The sequence below is a fragment of the Argiope bruennichi genome, chromosome 11, assembly GCF_947563725.1.
Source record: "Argiope bruennichi chromosome 11, qqArgBrue1.1, whole genome shotgun sequence".
NCBI classification, from domain to species: Eukaryota; Metazoa; Arthropoda; class Arachnida; order Araneae; family Araneidae; genus Argiope; species Argiope bruennichi.
The window spans coordinates 91,443,989-91,460,484 of record NC_079161.1 but is presented as its reverse complement, the minus strand read 5'-3'; the positions used below and the strand labels follow the sequence as shown (position 1 = coordinate 91,460,484).

The 16,496-nt window shown below is 30.5% G+C and overlaps 1 protein-coding gene across 4 annotated transcripts; it reads right to left on the bottom strand.

Moving 5' to 3' along the window:
* Positions 1 to 3,090: 3,090 nt before the first annotated feature.
* On the bottom strand, positions 3,091 to 15,977 carry LOC129957173 (uncharacterized). Of its 4 annotated transcripts, XM_056069363.1 has the most exons (3): positions 15,499 to 15,977; positions 10,639 to 10,738; positions 3,091 to 7,237 (listed from the first exon to the last, which is right to left on the bottom strand). In XM_056069363.1, the coding sequence occupies exon 3, from the start codon at positions 7,004 to 7,006 to the stop codon at positions 5,510 to 5,512; it is 1,497 nt and encodes a 498-aa protein (XP_055925338.1). In that variant the 5' UTR covers positions 7,007 to 7,237; positions 10,639 to 10,738; positions 15,499 to 15,977; the 3' UTR covers positions 3,091 to 5,509. The 4 variants fall into 4 exon arrangements, with proteins under 4 accessions (XP_055925338.1, XP_055925336.1, XP_055925340.1 ...); XM_056069361.1 differs by lacking the exon at positions 10,639 to 10,738; XM_056069365.1 differs by lacking the exons at positions 10,639 to 10,738; positions 15,499 to 15,977 and adding an exon at positions 10,282 to 10,610.
* Between the last annotated feature and the right edge of the window lie 519 nt (positions 15,978 to 16,496).

Sequence of the window (16,496 nt, the reverse complement as noted above, 5' to 3'; positions counted from 1 at the left end):
TAGTTTTATGTTCAAAAGGATTTAAATGACGTCAATTCGAATAATTTATTTTCTTTCAGTCAATAAATATATTTTAAAATACTTTGATGTTTAAATTTTAGACAACCCTTTGGTCTAATGGAAATGTATTCTGCGAGATGAAATAAATAAACCTATCCTTTTAAATAAATCAGCATTTCTATCTTCTGCTATCCAATCTCACCGATTTATAAAGTTTGAATATTACAATTTTAGGAAAATCAATATTTTCATAATCTTAGGCGAATCATTCTTGAGAAACAATGGGAAATGACTGGTGTACCTTCTTTGAGACGGTCAATAGAGAGAAGATAGATAATCGAATATTGGAAGTTTTCCTTACAATTTCGGCAGTGAGTTAATTATTTTTCAAAGTTAGAAAAACAACTTTCATCTGCAAATACTATTACTGGCCTTTTCCATTAGAATGGACCATTTCTTGTATCAATTTTGAAATAAGACCTGTTGAATGAATAAATTCTATGTCGGCGCATCATGGTTCTCGGTATTGCTCCGTACAAAAAAAGCATTACTTTGTGGTTATTTTGCAAATTTTATAGATGCCTCGAAATTATATGCGACGTATTTAATAGAGTTTCATATCATTGAAAAAAGTTCAAACCGACAATTATTGACCATGATGCTGATTTAAAGAAGAAAGTTGAAAACTACTATAAAAAAGTAAAAACATTTTTGGAAAATTCATATTTACATTTCTGTTTATAAAATTGATCTTAAATAATGCTTTTACTTTTAATTCACAATATTTCACCCCAAAGCCATGTGGGCGGAATACCCTCACTCACTGCGTAGAACTGTCCATCGTGCAGGGTAATCCAGAGCAGATAATAACAATTTACGTCGCCACTTTCAAAAAAAAATGAAAAAAAAAAAAAAAAAATTAATTTTATAATTTTTACAGTATGAAATTGATTAAATGCACGTGTGATAAACATTAAAAACTTGAATACAACTAATAAAATTGAAATAAAGAAAAGAAATTTAATGATATCAATAAGTAAAACCGAATAAATTAAAAATTTCCCAAAACTGCGTATTTTTTAGCTGTTTATATATATATATATATTTTTTTAAAGAAAACCCTTTTATAGTGGTTTTAGGAATTTGACGGTTATTTGGTTTGAAGATCTTAGCTTCAAAATCAATTAATAAAAAAAGATGGGTTTTTTTCCCTCCAATATCAATGACAAATCAAACGATAAATTCCTACTTTCTATCATAAATCATTATCGTCTGCATTTAATTGAAAGAACAATATTTGCAAACGATAGTTCATTTCTTCAAATATGTTTAAAGTGCACAGATAAACTTTCAGTTCTTACCGAATGATGCAAAGTTTTGGAACCTGCTAAAAACTTCAACGCTCTTCAGTTACACAAACTTTGCAACATGTCTAGATTTGTATAGTGGTTCTATAATATTTGTACTTTGGAATTATTTATTTTTCAATAAATACTAAATTATTCAATAGGAATATAAAAATTACATATGGTTGCTTCAATATGTCACATTTCATTTTTACTTCATCGTAAGTGAAGTATAAAGAGAGTATTGTAACGTTCAAAAAACTCAAATTCGAAATTTTAATGAAACTATACGTTTTGGACCTCCCTGAGACAGTGAAACAGTCTTTTGTCATTTTGACTATCTTTAAGGAAGTCAACTCAAAAACGCTTTAAAGTAGAAAATGAAACTTCATAAACAGTGTTTTCACCAATTCAATCAAATGTTGAGAAAAATCTGTTCGGAGGAAGTCTGTCTGTTCTGCTGTTTGAGTACAAGTGGACTCAATAATTACAAAACGCAAAGATCCAATGAAAATAGAATTTAGCACACAAGTTCATCATCGTTCAATTCGTTATATTCTCTTGTGATTACAATTTTAGTTTTGTGTCAAATTTTGGCGTGAGTCGGTCTGCAAACAGGCTTCCTAAACAAGTATTTTCAAGATAGATTCAGTAAAACCGGCAAATTCATGCAAATATATATCACCAGAACTGTCAGTTTTAATTATTTTGCATTGTTTTAGTGAACGGAATTCAAGATATTAGTGGCCTTATCCAAGGCCCACAATTTAAAGGGGGGAGAACTGGGGGGGGGGGGGAGATTAATTGAAGCGAGTGCAAGAATGTTTCGAGAAGTGCATTCTCTCTCAATTTTATTTTCTGAAATTGTCTCTGATTTTAGTCCAAGGATTGAAAGGAATTTGGAAATAGTAACTTACACGAATAAAAATCTAGCTTTCCTTCCAGCTTACGGAAAAGAATTATTTTCTTCTATTGTAAATCAAACATTGAACGGCCAGTGCATTTTTTTTTAATATCCGATTGAATATCAGATATTATATTAAGGTTATTTTGGATTAAATTTACGGACGTAAAGCATGAAAAGATTACTTTCAAATTCAGTCAAAAAGACTTTGGACAATCAGAGAGGAGGCCATTTATTTCAGTTAATAAAATTTGAGAATCTATTTCAGCGATAGATAAAAAAAATAATTCTCAAATATTTCAGAAATCGTGTAGCCTAAACGTGTTGAAACAAGAAGTCAAACAGATTTGCTATCAGGTAGTTGGTTCACATCCAGAAAATATAAAAGTAAGAAGCAATATGATAAACATTTTATTACAATTTCAAATCAACTTTGACATGAATTTAAAAATTGCACAAAGAATTGAAAACATTTTCACACCTCGAATACCAATAACACAGAGACACATTTATGAAATTATTCCATTGCCTTTCAGTGCTTAAGAAAGCATGGAAAAAACAACGACATAACATTTAATATTTTTTACCAAAAACTTTTAGATTTCTCATAAAAAAAATCATTCCTTTAAACAAATATTTCAAAAAAATTACTAAGCTACATTGTCCAGTTTTGATTTGTAATATCACAAAACAAAGACATAATTTGCAGTATATAAAATATCCATACATAAATTTTATTGAATTACAAAATGAATAATAGAATTGTTTTTAACGAAATATCTTATAACATTAGAAAAAGAAAAAAAAAAGAAAATTGTAAATGAAGCGATTCTCCAAATTTTAATATCTTGTGGTAAAAAAAAAATTAATGAAAAATATTTTTCATTTATTTAATAAATGATTCATTCTTTCTTAAACCTTTAAAAAACGTTTCGGTCAATTTTAAATTAAAAGAAAAACTATAATGTTCAATTTTGTTTTGCAACATCACATATAAAATTCACAATATATGGAATATTCATTCACGTAATTAACTTTACAAAAAAATTAAAGGAACCATTTCTGATTCGAATTTCAAAATTACTTTACATAAAATTCGAATTCTTATTCCAACTAATTACAAATTCAGTTATGTTCAATTTTGTTTTGGATTATCATTCATCAAGGATCAATTCACAAAATGCATATAATATACACAGCACAGTAATTCACATTATATACAATTGATAATATGCAAAATATTCTGAATACACAATATGCAAATAACCCCACATCATATACAAAAATGCATTCTCTCTATAATCTCGTTTGGGACAATGTGGATACAAAAACCTTCGTCCAAAAAGGATGCAATTCTATACGCACGACCTATTCATACTTAACTGGGATGAAAATTAATAACCAACCATTTAAAATAAAATTACAAATTGAACTTACAAAAAAAAGGAATTCCTCTGCTAGGTAGCTTAAAATCTTAAATACGTCCAGCATAACATTATTCCTTAGATAGACTGATTTTGTTTGTTTTCCTTAAGAAATATCACTTCAACAGAAAGTTTTTCATTTTAATAAATTACTAGCCCCGTGGGCGTCCAGCTGTTCTACCAAATTATTTCCATTGAAAAGTAATTGGGAATGTCATAGAGTACCGATTCCGTCAATTTCTATTTCATATGAAAGTTAGTTAAGCCTTGATATGCCGTCGATGGTTCCCATTTCTCGACCACCGTCCATTCTCGAGTAAAACTGCAGAATCCCCTACTTCAGTGTACATTCTGTGAGGATGAAAAAACTTAAAAATATACATAGTCAACAACTACTAGTAAAATATGCAAAATACTGATGTCGCCGATTTTTACATCACATGAAAACAAATGTCTTCTACGTAGATTACCAGGTGCTGTTTACCTCCTTTTGCTCGATTTTTGAGAGATATTGCAAAATGAAATTTATATGGTAATGCCATCCCACAAGAAATGAGCCAAATTTCGCAAAATTAGTTTCTTTAAAATTGGCTCTAGAAAACTCAATAAAAAGCATCAAAACGGTCATCGACGGAGAATAGCATTGAAAAGATTAATTTAGTTGTGTCAGGCAACATAATGAGCTGCATCTTCTCACAGCAAACATATAGTAAAATTATAATTATAATAATATATGTAAAAGTAAACAAAGCATTATTTCAAATGACACTTGCAGAATAAAGATACAGCACGCAGGGTGGTTGGCTATGCTTGGAAGTAACGAAATTGTCAGTTGGTAACAAAATTAGATCCGGTTGCCAAGGCTGACAACCTTACAAAAATTATATGCTACAATATATCTGGAAAAGTAAAAGGTAGATAACTATTGGTGATGATTTTAGAAACCATAAGAAACCTTTCGAAACAAAAACTTTCGAATTTGGTACCAAAATTATGATAGAGGAACTTTGTTGTTGTTTTTCCTATCAAAATAGTAAGAACACATTTTAAAAAAAATTCTCATAAAAATAGAGGTCAAAGGAGGCAGATGAAACTAGATGACATATCACGGGACCATGATTTTTCCTATCATATAAAAATAGGCGAAATCGGATCTATATATGGGGCTAGGTAAAAGCTTCGTCAGTTTTTTTCCTTTTATTATTTTAAATAGATAAATATATATTTTTTTGTCATTTCGAAGTTTTCTCAACAAGTGAATAATTCATTCATAGCCAGATAATTCATGACTGCAAAAATTATGGATGAAAACAAAAATTTGTGTTCATTTCATCTTCTGAAAAATCGAACATAAATAATTAAATTAATCTTCACAATTACTGGTAGTTCATGCTATGTCAAACAAGCATTTTTATTTGTAGCTTTTTCTAGAAAATCAGTCCTTTCTTGCTTTTTAATTTCACTTCAACTTCACAATCATTTCAAAAACACAGGAGGCCACGGATTCAGCGTTTAAAAATAAAGATAATCAGTTCAAATCAATTCTGTTTACACATTCATTCGGGTATGTTGTTGTCCAGATTGCTTGCATTTCCCCCATAATAGAGGGAAAACTCGTGCGAAAATTTCCCTTTCTAGGGATTAATACGTCCTTAAGTGAAGTTATAAAAACCCTTATCGTTTACAGCATAACTTCAAAGGTATCCAAATTTCCCTCTCCTAATCTGAAAATTTTCAAAGAAATCCCATAAAGTACTACTTATCCCCGTATATAAATTAAAGTTAAAATCCATATTTGTTTTCCTTTCGGCCACGCACGTTCTTCGTTCTCGAACTTAATTTGCTCTAAGTAATTTCTTAGGCTGTTCGGAATGATCTTCATTGCGGCGTTTCCTCACCGCACGTCGAAATACTCTTTTGCAATCGGAGGCCCATCGATCGTACTTTGCTCCGCTTTGATCTGTACGAATTTCACGCACAAACTCTCGGAACCACTCGCTTTTCCAGTCCTCAGGAAACCGCAATCGAAAATATGCCACGAGACGGTCTTTGCTTTCATTCGCTAACTGGGATTCACGAATGAAGAGTCTTAGGAAATCCCACTTGCCTGCAGTTACAAGAGCAGGTATAAAGTTACACCCCATACTTTTGTTGGCCAGAAGTTTCACTTTCTCTTTCACATTCAAATGCCTCAAAATAAATTTTACGGTCACAACATCGTTGATCTTTATGAATTCAGGCAAGAAATGCGAGTAATGAGTCAACGTATAATTTTTATATTTCTTCGGACTCATGCGAAAAAATATTCGGAACAATTTCGGATAGTTGAATCCTGAAGAACTGTTATGGGCCAGAATGAAAAGCAACCGGCTGTACTTTTCATTTGTGAGAAGATAGAATTGCAATATATATTTTGCGTGTCTCAAGAATTCAAATTGCCAGGGCCAATCCAGAAGACACTTAAGGGTTTCAAACGGCGCACTACGACACAGTTCTCGTTGTTCACTTACACGCATATGGCTCATCAAAAAGCGCAAAACGTCGCTATATTTTTGGTACTCGTGCAAATAGAAACAACGATCAAAAGAACGCATTTTTGCTACACGTACAGCTAACCTTGTTATTATGTGTAATCTGTCCAAGAGGTTTAACTTGTGAAAAAAATACTGAGTTGCAGTTCTATAACCTTGAAGTGCGACATATTCAAACATATATTCAAAGATAGAAGATAAATCTCTTTGCTCTGGTGGAAGAATTAATTCCTCCTGATATCCTCGGCGATTTAATAAACAATAAAAAAAAACCACTATTCTAGGTTCTGTAATCGGCAAAGGGTTAACCTTAAAAAAAACTTTTTTGTACGAATAGGGTACTTCCTTCCAAAGTTCCTTTATATCTTGAAAGAAACAATAGAGGCAGGCAAGTTTGAAGCACTGCTCGGTGCTTAACTTTTTGTTGCGGATCAGTACTTGGGCCGTTTTCTCGTAGTCCACAGTCCCGAGGCGTGTCCAACATATATGTTCTAGGTTCTCTAGTCTAGACAAAACTCCATCATATTGCTCTAAAAAATTTTCATGAAACTTCACCCATTTTATTATTTCCCTAGAAACAGCTTTCATTGCTCCAAGCAAATCCTGCTCCAGCATTAGAGGCAACGAAAAATTAGCTACAATATTTCTCGAGATTTTATCTATTTCTGGCTCAAATTCTTCTTTAGTAGCATCCTTCATTCTTGCAGCAAACATATACATGTTAGGGCAACTACACAGAATAACCGCCGCCCTTCTGAGAGCAAGATCCTCTAATGTCTTCGGGTACAAGTCCATTGCCATCGATTGTAAAATTGTCTTTTCACTTTCCGACAGACGGTTCTTTAAAATCGCATACACGATATTTTATGTTCTCCTACGTTTATTGTTTTCCTTACAGATGACGCTCACATTTTATGTCTTGAAAATAAAATTCGCTGTTGGAAGTTGGTTCATACTGTAATATATGCTTGATGGTTAAGGACATTTGAAAACAGGTCGATCTGTTGTACCTATCTGCCACAATACCTCTATCTGAAACGAAAGAACAAACGGATGATCAATCTTTTCACAATAAAATTTTATTATTAAAAAATTTCGTTCAAAAACAAACAAACGACATAAAAATGCAACAGAAGTTACTTATTGCTAAGTTTGAGAGGTTAAAACAAAACCGGAACTTGCAAAAGGTGCCTATATTGTTTCATAGACTCGGTGCAATTTTCATCGCCTGTGATAGACAATATAAGAATTTCAATAAGTGAGATTTGTAAAAGGAGCTTGGCAGATTAAAGAGACTTGGTTTTCATGGAATTTGCCATGAAATGTCAACGGACATTTTTTTAACACTTCCTTGTCGGTATTCAGTATTTACATTAACGCATAGAAAGTATAATAAAAGTGCTGCAGTCGCTAAAAAAAAATTTTAACTCGAGATTTTGACAAATCTCCACGTTTTAGATCTCAAGGAATTCGAAAAACACACTTTTGGAATAAGTCCCCCTGCTACAACAATAATTCAAAAACGCTTTGAGCTAGATAGATTAAATTTAGTATGTGGTCTTACATATAATTTTAAGATTTATATCTAATTCAGAGCAAAATCTGTTGAGAGGAAGTTTGTCTGTCCGAATGTTGAAATATAATGTGACACGAGAATTATAAAGCGAGGAAAACTAGATTGATAAAATTCGGTACATAGATTTAACATTTTTATTGAAGACACCCATCTAAATTTTAGTTCAAATTCATCAAGTGGTTAAACGTCTGTACTTTCAGGAGCATATAAACGCATTAACTCAAAAAACACAAAAACACACTTAAATACCTGGGCTTCGGTATTGATTTTGTGACAGCATTTTTAACTCTATGTCAAATTTTGGTTTTAACTGGTTTGGAAAAAAAGCTTGTAAAACATAACTTCATATTTATTAGAGAGTATGCTAGAAAGTTTTGGGGAGACCACACATGCTGGTATGAAGAAAAATCCTGATGGGAGCGGTCAACTGAAATGAATTGGTGAACTTTTTATATATGTGGATTTCTAAAAAGTCAAGTCGTGATACAGATACGGCGTGCAGCTTTATTTGGAGAGCTATCAGTTATTTGCCTTACGTCTTCGCTGTAGTGGTCCAGATGGAAGATACATAGTTGATAACAAATTGAAGCCCAATTTTGTAGACAAGTATATTTTTAACCTTGGGATTTTTGACTCTGAATTGCGAACGAGATAAAATTTTTAATGACGACTTTTGATTTTCTTTTGTTTCTGACTTTTAGGACATATAATAAAAACAGGAAGCTTGTTTTTTCTGCCAAAATTGACTGTAACTGGTTAATAATCTGCAACATCCTGATAATTAACTCATGTACAATTTCACAAATATAAAAAGGTTACAAAAGAAAAATACCATTTGGAGTCGATGAACACTTGGCAAGAAATTCACAGGCGCGCTTGCAAAACAGTCCGCTGCAACTCGCCGCGAGGCCAATCAAGTATCCGATATCTTATAGAAATCGGAAATGATTTATATTTTCAAATGAATTAATTTTCGAAATCAGAGTGTGTGTGCGCCAGCAAACAATCTGAATTGACAATGCCGAGAACATCATTTTTATTTATGTGATATTTACTTGCTGACGTGTGGTCATCGCTGGCGATTCGATTTCGATATATCATTGAATGCATTAGAGGACCAATGAGATGCAACAAGTTTTAATGACCATAAATGTTGAGCTTTTAAATATTATTTTTAAACTAAAAATTTTTTAACTAAAAAGTTTCTTAATGTTTTTAAAAGTAAAAAAGTTTTTATTCTTGCAATGTTCACAGATCGGAATTTTTTACATGAAAAAAAAAGGGTGGGGAAGGAATTAAGAAACTACAAAATCCCTGTATTTTCCCGGTATTTATGAAAATTTTCAAATTTCTCTATTTTTAAATGATTTTCGAATCCCCTGCATTTTCCCTGCGAGGCGGCAACCCTGTCGATTTTCTATACTCTGTTTCACCCTAACTTGGCAGTATTGTTAAAGGTAGAAAATGTGACGCTCCGCTTTGGGAAAGAGTTCCCCATCAATTCCGACTTTAAAATAGTTAAAATGCGCAGAAATTTATCAAATAATATCATAAATTACAGAAATCATTTTTTTATCAATATGTATTTAAAATTATTCTCAAGTTAGAAGTGCTTATATGTCAAGTATTTTGTAAATAAAGCGAACGAATAAAACTAAAAGATTGACATAATGAATTTCACTTTGGCTAGAACCGGTCTTCAAGGTCAAATATTTGGCGCGCTTTTCTTTTACGTCTCCGCCAACTCAACTTCATTCAGTTCGCAACCATTATCATCTTTCGTACTTTTTTATTCTCGCTTTTTTAGCAGCTGATATTTTTGATACTATTAATCGCATTAGTAGTTATTAGTTTTGTTTGGTGAATATTTATTCGATTCGTCATTTCTATTAACTTTTAAAATGGTTGAAAAAGAGAAAGTGTTATCACCGACTACGCTGTGCACACCTTCAAGACGAGTGAAAAAAACAAAAAGTGCAGCACGCAGAAATATATTAAATGTTTGTTCTCGACTCCGAGAAGACCCTTAAGATTCTATCAATCAAATCGTCGATAAAGTTTCGCATCTTACAGATGTTTCGCAATGAACAGTTTTCCTTTTGAAAAAAGAAATAAAAGCATCCTTTAAGTACCCCTGGAAAGAAGCGACCAGGCTCAGTAGATAAACATTCAGGTCTTGTAAAATATGATGATTTTACATTATTCTGTATTTGACGAAAAATCCATGCATTTTTTTGCAGAAATGAGATCCCAACATTAGATAAAGTTTTAAAAGATGTGAACGATGATATAAATATCTTTTCGAAAAACATTAGCCGAACTACGCTTTACAGAATATTGAAAGATATATTGTTTTCTTTTGAAAAACAGTGAAACGAAATGAAATAATTTTAATGATTTATTAAAATAATGTGTCAATAATATTGAAAAAATAATGAAAATAAGGAAACAATTAATTCTCTGATAAAGTGATAATATGATAAAGTAAATAAATATTTACCATTTGGCGAAAAATTTGCGAGATAAAGTTTCGCCAGCGATCTGCATTTCTAGTAACTTTGTACTTTAAAGTAACCCTGTTCCCCTGATGACGACTGCGATTCGGCATGCCTAGAATTTACACTACTGCCAAGTTAGGGTGAAACAGAGTATAATAATTGGAAAACCATGTCATGGCTTATACATTCAATGTAGATCGATGCGAAAATGTAACGAGATTCCTCTTGTTGTTTGAATAATCATCAAAATAAATGAAATTTACAAATACACAGCAATTTATCAAACTTAAAAGGATACAATGTTTGAAAATAATCACACTCTGGCGAAATAAGAAATCATAGATTTGGTACCACCTTACCTTAATCGCAGAACTCTTTTCTTTGTCATAAAACTATCTGCAAGGAGGAAATGTTGTAGAATTGTGACAATGCCTCCCTCTTCAGGCTCATTATCCATACCTATGAGTTATTGTTCTGTATTAGTTAATAGACGTGAATATCTTTTGGCGTTAGACAACTACGAATTCAACAGACAACATCAGTTAGTTCTTGACGACAGAATAAGGGTCTTCCTTATCGAGTTGCTATTTCGGTCTCAACCCCCTCCGTGTCTTCGGGTAATAATACATTCAAATACGACATTCCCCATAAAATGGCGATCTATTACTCTGGCATCATAACACATTTTCATTCATTTGACTGCAGATTAATTCTCCTGCTGTCTACGCGTGTACACTTTCCAAAAGTGCCGCTCAACTCTTCATGTATACATTCGTTAAAGAAGGCTTTTCACTTGGTCTTCCAAAGAGAGTGCAAAGTTGGCCAAAAAGATTTTCGATCCGCTCTATCTAATCACTTCATTGGGAGTACTTCGACAGTCCAGGAAAAAGGTAAAAACTGTGCGTCTCAATCAATCTGATTTCTTTAAAAGAAATAATAAAAAATGACATGGATCTTTACATCGCGACATTGCTTCAAAATGCAATGTTGTCGCTCCATTGTTCATTCTATTGTCCTCTAGTGTTCATTGAATTCCTAAAAGCTTGAAAAGCTCAGAAAAAAGAGAGAAATGAAAATGTGTGTCGCGATCCGAATGCAAATTTATAGGCAAGCCGTAACGCAAAATTCTGTTTCCAAGCAGTTCCTCTGCTGCAGTCGGAGCTTCCTGATCGGGAATAGTAATGGTTCTGGCCACTTGGGAAAAAAAAAAATCCATCAATCCAATTAATGAATTGATGCCACTGATCGTAAGACAGATTCTCTAAAAAATAAAATTCTCGTCAAAGGTTAATATTTCGTGAGTATTGTACGCCAATGCAATGCAAGGCATTCTCTGCCCAAACTCCACAACTTTTTTGCTGGGTGTGGGCGATAACACCTTTACTGGAGAGTATGCGAGAAAGTTTCGGGGCAACACTCCTGTTGATTTAATAAAATAACTAATTATTTCTATGTCAATGATTACTCAAAACAAATCGTAATTAACGACAATATTTTAATATTCAGTGAATACAAAGATTCTTAGACAAGGGAAAAACTCAAATTACCGAAAAATTCAAAATTTTGCAATTATTGTTTTTTTTAAATTAAAAAATAAAATTAAAAACATTCATGTATTTTTTTTTCCATAGTTCAAGAACATTTCATAGTAAAAATGATTTCTTTCATCAGTTAATAATTTTAAAAAAATCTTTTGTTTTATACAAATTTTATCACTATATATAGCTATATATATATATATATATATATATATATATATATATATATATATTTTGCTAATTTAATTATAAAGAATATTTTTAAGAATATCTTACAACTATATTTTTCAATATTTTAACGAAATTCAAATCATTTTCATTATTTTTTTAAATTTTTTATCTTTGGTTTTCTTCCTTTGATAACAGAAAAGACATAAATATTGGACATTTTATTTTCAAATTAACAAGGTTTCTTTCCCTTGTATGAGTCTTATTAAAAGTCATTAATTATATTTTTTTAAATTTTATTTTGAGGTATTTACAGCAATAGAAGTAAAACCCTTAAAGCACTAGAAGCCAATATACACAGAAAAGGTAATTAAAATAAATCAGGAAAAGAAACCAGCCGTAAAGAGTTTAAAAATTCATTTGATACAATTACAATATTATAACAATTACAATATCAAACAGCACATTCAATGGTAATGAGCCCAAACAAAGCCATGTATTACACGTAATATATTGTAGCCATCCCCGGGCTTTACTTGGCAACTTTAAATATATCCAAAGTTGCCAAGCTCCATTATACCTACTGCAACCTTAACTTTTATACATAATGAACCGGGCGATTAAATTAGGGGCTGCCAAAATATATAAATACCAAAGAAACTTTCTACTCGCATTTAATTTCAATAATATTTGAAATACAATTTTAATTGCATTTTTAGTAGGAAATCACCAGATGAAAGATTTATTCAATGATAAATCTATATTAAAATAAAGACACACAACTTACTCTGAAAAATACAGCCAAACTTCAACACATCAAAAAATCTCTATAAAAATAAATTTTTTCAGGAACTTTGGATATCCATTAACAATTTAGTATCGGTATATTTAGAATAATTTCTAAAAATGTAGTAAAAAATTTTATGCATAGTTATTGCAGTAAAAAAAAGACTATTGAATTCTTTTATAAATGTAAATGTAAACATGCCCAAGAGCACACTGAAATTTTGTCTGATCTGAACACTGCCAAAGGAAAGGTAAAAACCATGGATAAGTCCTAAGGCACATCACCGATTACAGTACAACTCTTCCCATAAGAGGTTGTTAAGAGTTAGCTGATACTACCTCAAATCTAGAAGTGGGAGGATAGATTTCCTTCTTAAGGAATATATTTCAAATAAAAAGGGGAGAGGGGAATCCTCTTCATCAACTAACTTTTACTGAAATAGAAATTTATTGAAAATTGGTCATTCTTTTACAAAAACAAAGTTTATGCCTTCTGGTGAAACATGTTATTTTTAGTTTCTATTCGCCTTCTCCCAATTGCAGTGAAATTTTAATTTAAATTCAGTTCAGTTTTAAAATTTAACTTATAGGGAACATATAGATTAATATATATAATTTTATAGAAAACAAGGCTCTAAAATAGAAACTACAAAGACCAAAATAAAAGTTCAACTCAATTAAGGATACAGAAAGCAAGATGAAAAATTTGTTCAAAAAATAATATTCTTTGAAAAGCTTTTGAACCTTATGAAAAGAATATATATTCCAAAGCTCTTTCATTTCATGGTATTTACATAGTAATCCAAAAAATTAAGCAAAGTTTTTGTGGTTAATGGCAACCTAAATTCATCCATGATATGTTTTGAAAATATGTCTAATAAATCATATTAATAAATTATGAACAATTGAATCTGTTTCTCAAAATACCATTAATACAATTAAAATAAGAGAGAAAATACAGAATATGTCTTCAGATTTTTATAATTTTTTTTTCATTCAATTTTTAAAAATAAACTGCAGAAACTGTTTGAGTAATTTTTTCACTCTTTGCATAGGTTTGAGCATTTTTTTACTGTAGGATGGTCTTCAATATTAAGCAAGTGTATAAAGTTTTATTGTAAAATTTTCATTTTTTTTTAATGAGGTTGAAAACAATTTTTAAAAATTACAATCAATTTTTGGAAACGACAACTTAGTTGAAAAATGAATCTATAATTTAGAAGAAATTGAAAAATAATGTTGAAAAGGCATGTGAAAGAGTTAGGACAAAATAATTCAGTGCCTTAGAATCCTGAGAAAAAGTAATATGCAAATGGAATCTAAACTTTGGAAATTAGTAATCAATTTATTTTATCAATTTGCTCTTATGAGACATAAAGATTGTTGCGATTGAGAATGTTACACAAATTTTAACATTTTTATCTTTAAATTCATTTAATAATAATTGTTATCTTAATAATTTGCTCGCTATTTTTAGTAAAATATGTGAATTTTTGAACCAACTGGATTAACATTTACACTTATGTTTATACAGTTCATATGAAACAATGCTTTTAATCTTAAATCATAAAATCCCAGTTAAAAGACTCTATATGTGGAATTACTTGCCATAGGTGTAATATTGCAAAATGAATTTCTGGGAAAATTTTTTGCTAAAATGTAATAATAAATTAGTAGTTAGAAAAAAAAAATGGGGGTGTGGGATAGAAAAAGGAATAAAAATAACTCCTACTCTTCACTTAATATATATTGAAATTTGTTTGGTATAATCTCATTACTAAATTTACTATTAGAAAACTCCCTTTAGTAAGCAAATTAATTTCTCCAATCACACTTACTCTATTTTTTCAATCATGTACCACTTATTTTCTATTAATCAATTTTTATCTATTTTATTCTAGTTCTTTTTTATTTGTGAAAATTTAAATGATTTTCAAACTTAAAGCAAATCAAAATAATGAAGAACTAATAGTTTTATTTCATTATGTGGTAAAACATTTCATTTTTTTAGAATAAGAATTAAAATAAATTTTTAAACTATTTTTCTTTTGGTGATTTTCCAATTTGCATGAAATTTCATATTTTGTCTGTTAAAATTTTTCATTATATTTTTTTTCTTTAAAAAAACAATTGCATTTTTCTAATTGTGATTGATAAATACGCTTCTATTAAAGAATTTGATTTTTCTAGTAGCCAATAAATAAGTTTGTAAAAAAACAAATTCTATGAATTATAAAATATTAGAATAATATCAATACTTAATCGAATATAATTGTTCAGATTCTTATAAGTTTAATTATATTATTAAATTATTTATAAGCATAGAAAATCAACCTTAACAGTATTAGATATAAAAGTGAATGCAGGGCTGTCTGGAGTCAGATCAGATAAATAAAAACAAACAATTTTTTTAGAGTTAATAAAATAAATATAATTAAACTAATATAAAACATTAGCTCTAAAATTTCAATACATTATACAGTCTGAGGTATTTCTGGTAATTAATTTCACAATGATAGATAATTGATATATTTCTTCAAAACAGAAGTGAAAAAATAAATTCTATCTCACAGTTGGTTTTGTTTTACATTCGAGTATTATTTTTTCTTTACTACAGATAAACTACAGTTACGCATAATAAAATAAGAATTATTCGAGTTGTCAAAAAGGAAATCCAATATTAATATCTATAAACAGTTCAATAAATAATCTAATGCACATACATACCAAGTGATACTCAGACTTCTTTATAGAATCGAATTTCAGGCAATTTTTCAATATTCACCAAAAACGAATTAGTTTTACGAAACTAAACGATGATTGTCCATTTTAGCTTTTTCGCCACTTTATCTCGAATTCACAATTATTTAACCATTTGGTTTAGTAACTCGAAACACAGTTCTTAATCTGACTTTAGTTGCAGCACAATGCAATTCCGTGACAAAAGAACGGTTTGTTTGCTGATGATGATGTTTGTTAAAATTTGGAAAAGCGGTATAGATATAAATGGTTAATTCATTCAATAATAATCTGAATTGAATGTATATAAAAAAGAATTTCTCATATTTTCTTTTGAATATAAGAATTAAAGGAAGGCTGTTATTCTTGTTTAGTTTCAGAGAAAATATCTATTTAACGTTGATAGCTCCGAATTGATAATCGATATCAGAGGCACGCATTTCATTTCTCTCTGCTCCGCTCGGGGTTGCAAGGGATAATGGGGGAAATTCTCATACGAAGACAAATTATACCCTCGCTGCGTGACGCGCTTGCTGTATGGTTGCTCTGCAGCTAAATGTTTCCGCCAAAAGATGAAGCCAAGAATTTGAAACTTACTCGCCAAGAATGTAAAACAATTTTTATATTAATGTCATGAGCGAGGATAATTTCTATAGGATAAAATATGCCTATGTATATGTAACCTAATATATTTTAATTGTATTGGCTCATAGCATATGCCTGGAAAATAGCGGAGCTTCGGATCCTTCTTTTTATTATTAAATAAACGACAGTAACTAATATGATTTTATTCTGCAAACAAAAAATTAATTTCTATTCTATTTATCATCGATTGGTTTTCGAAATGAAACTGTTTGTTTGTATTGGACCAGGAATGAAATAGATATATTTCAAAAAACTTAAATGGAAATTAAAAACGCGAATTTCATGTTGATGTAATTTTATTCTCTTGCAGTATGTTCGTGATTTTGGCTTTGTCTGCTGGA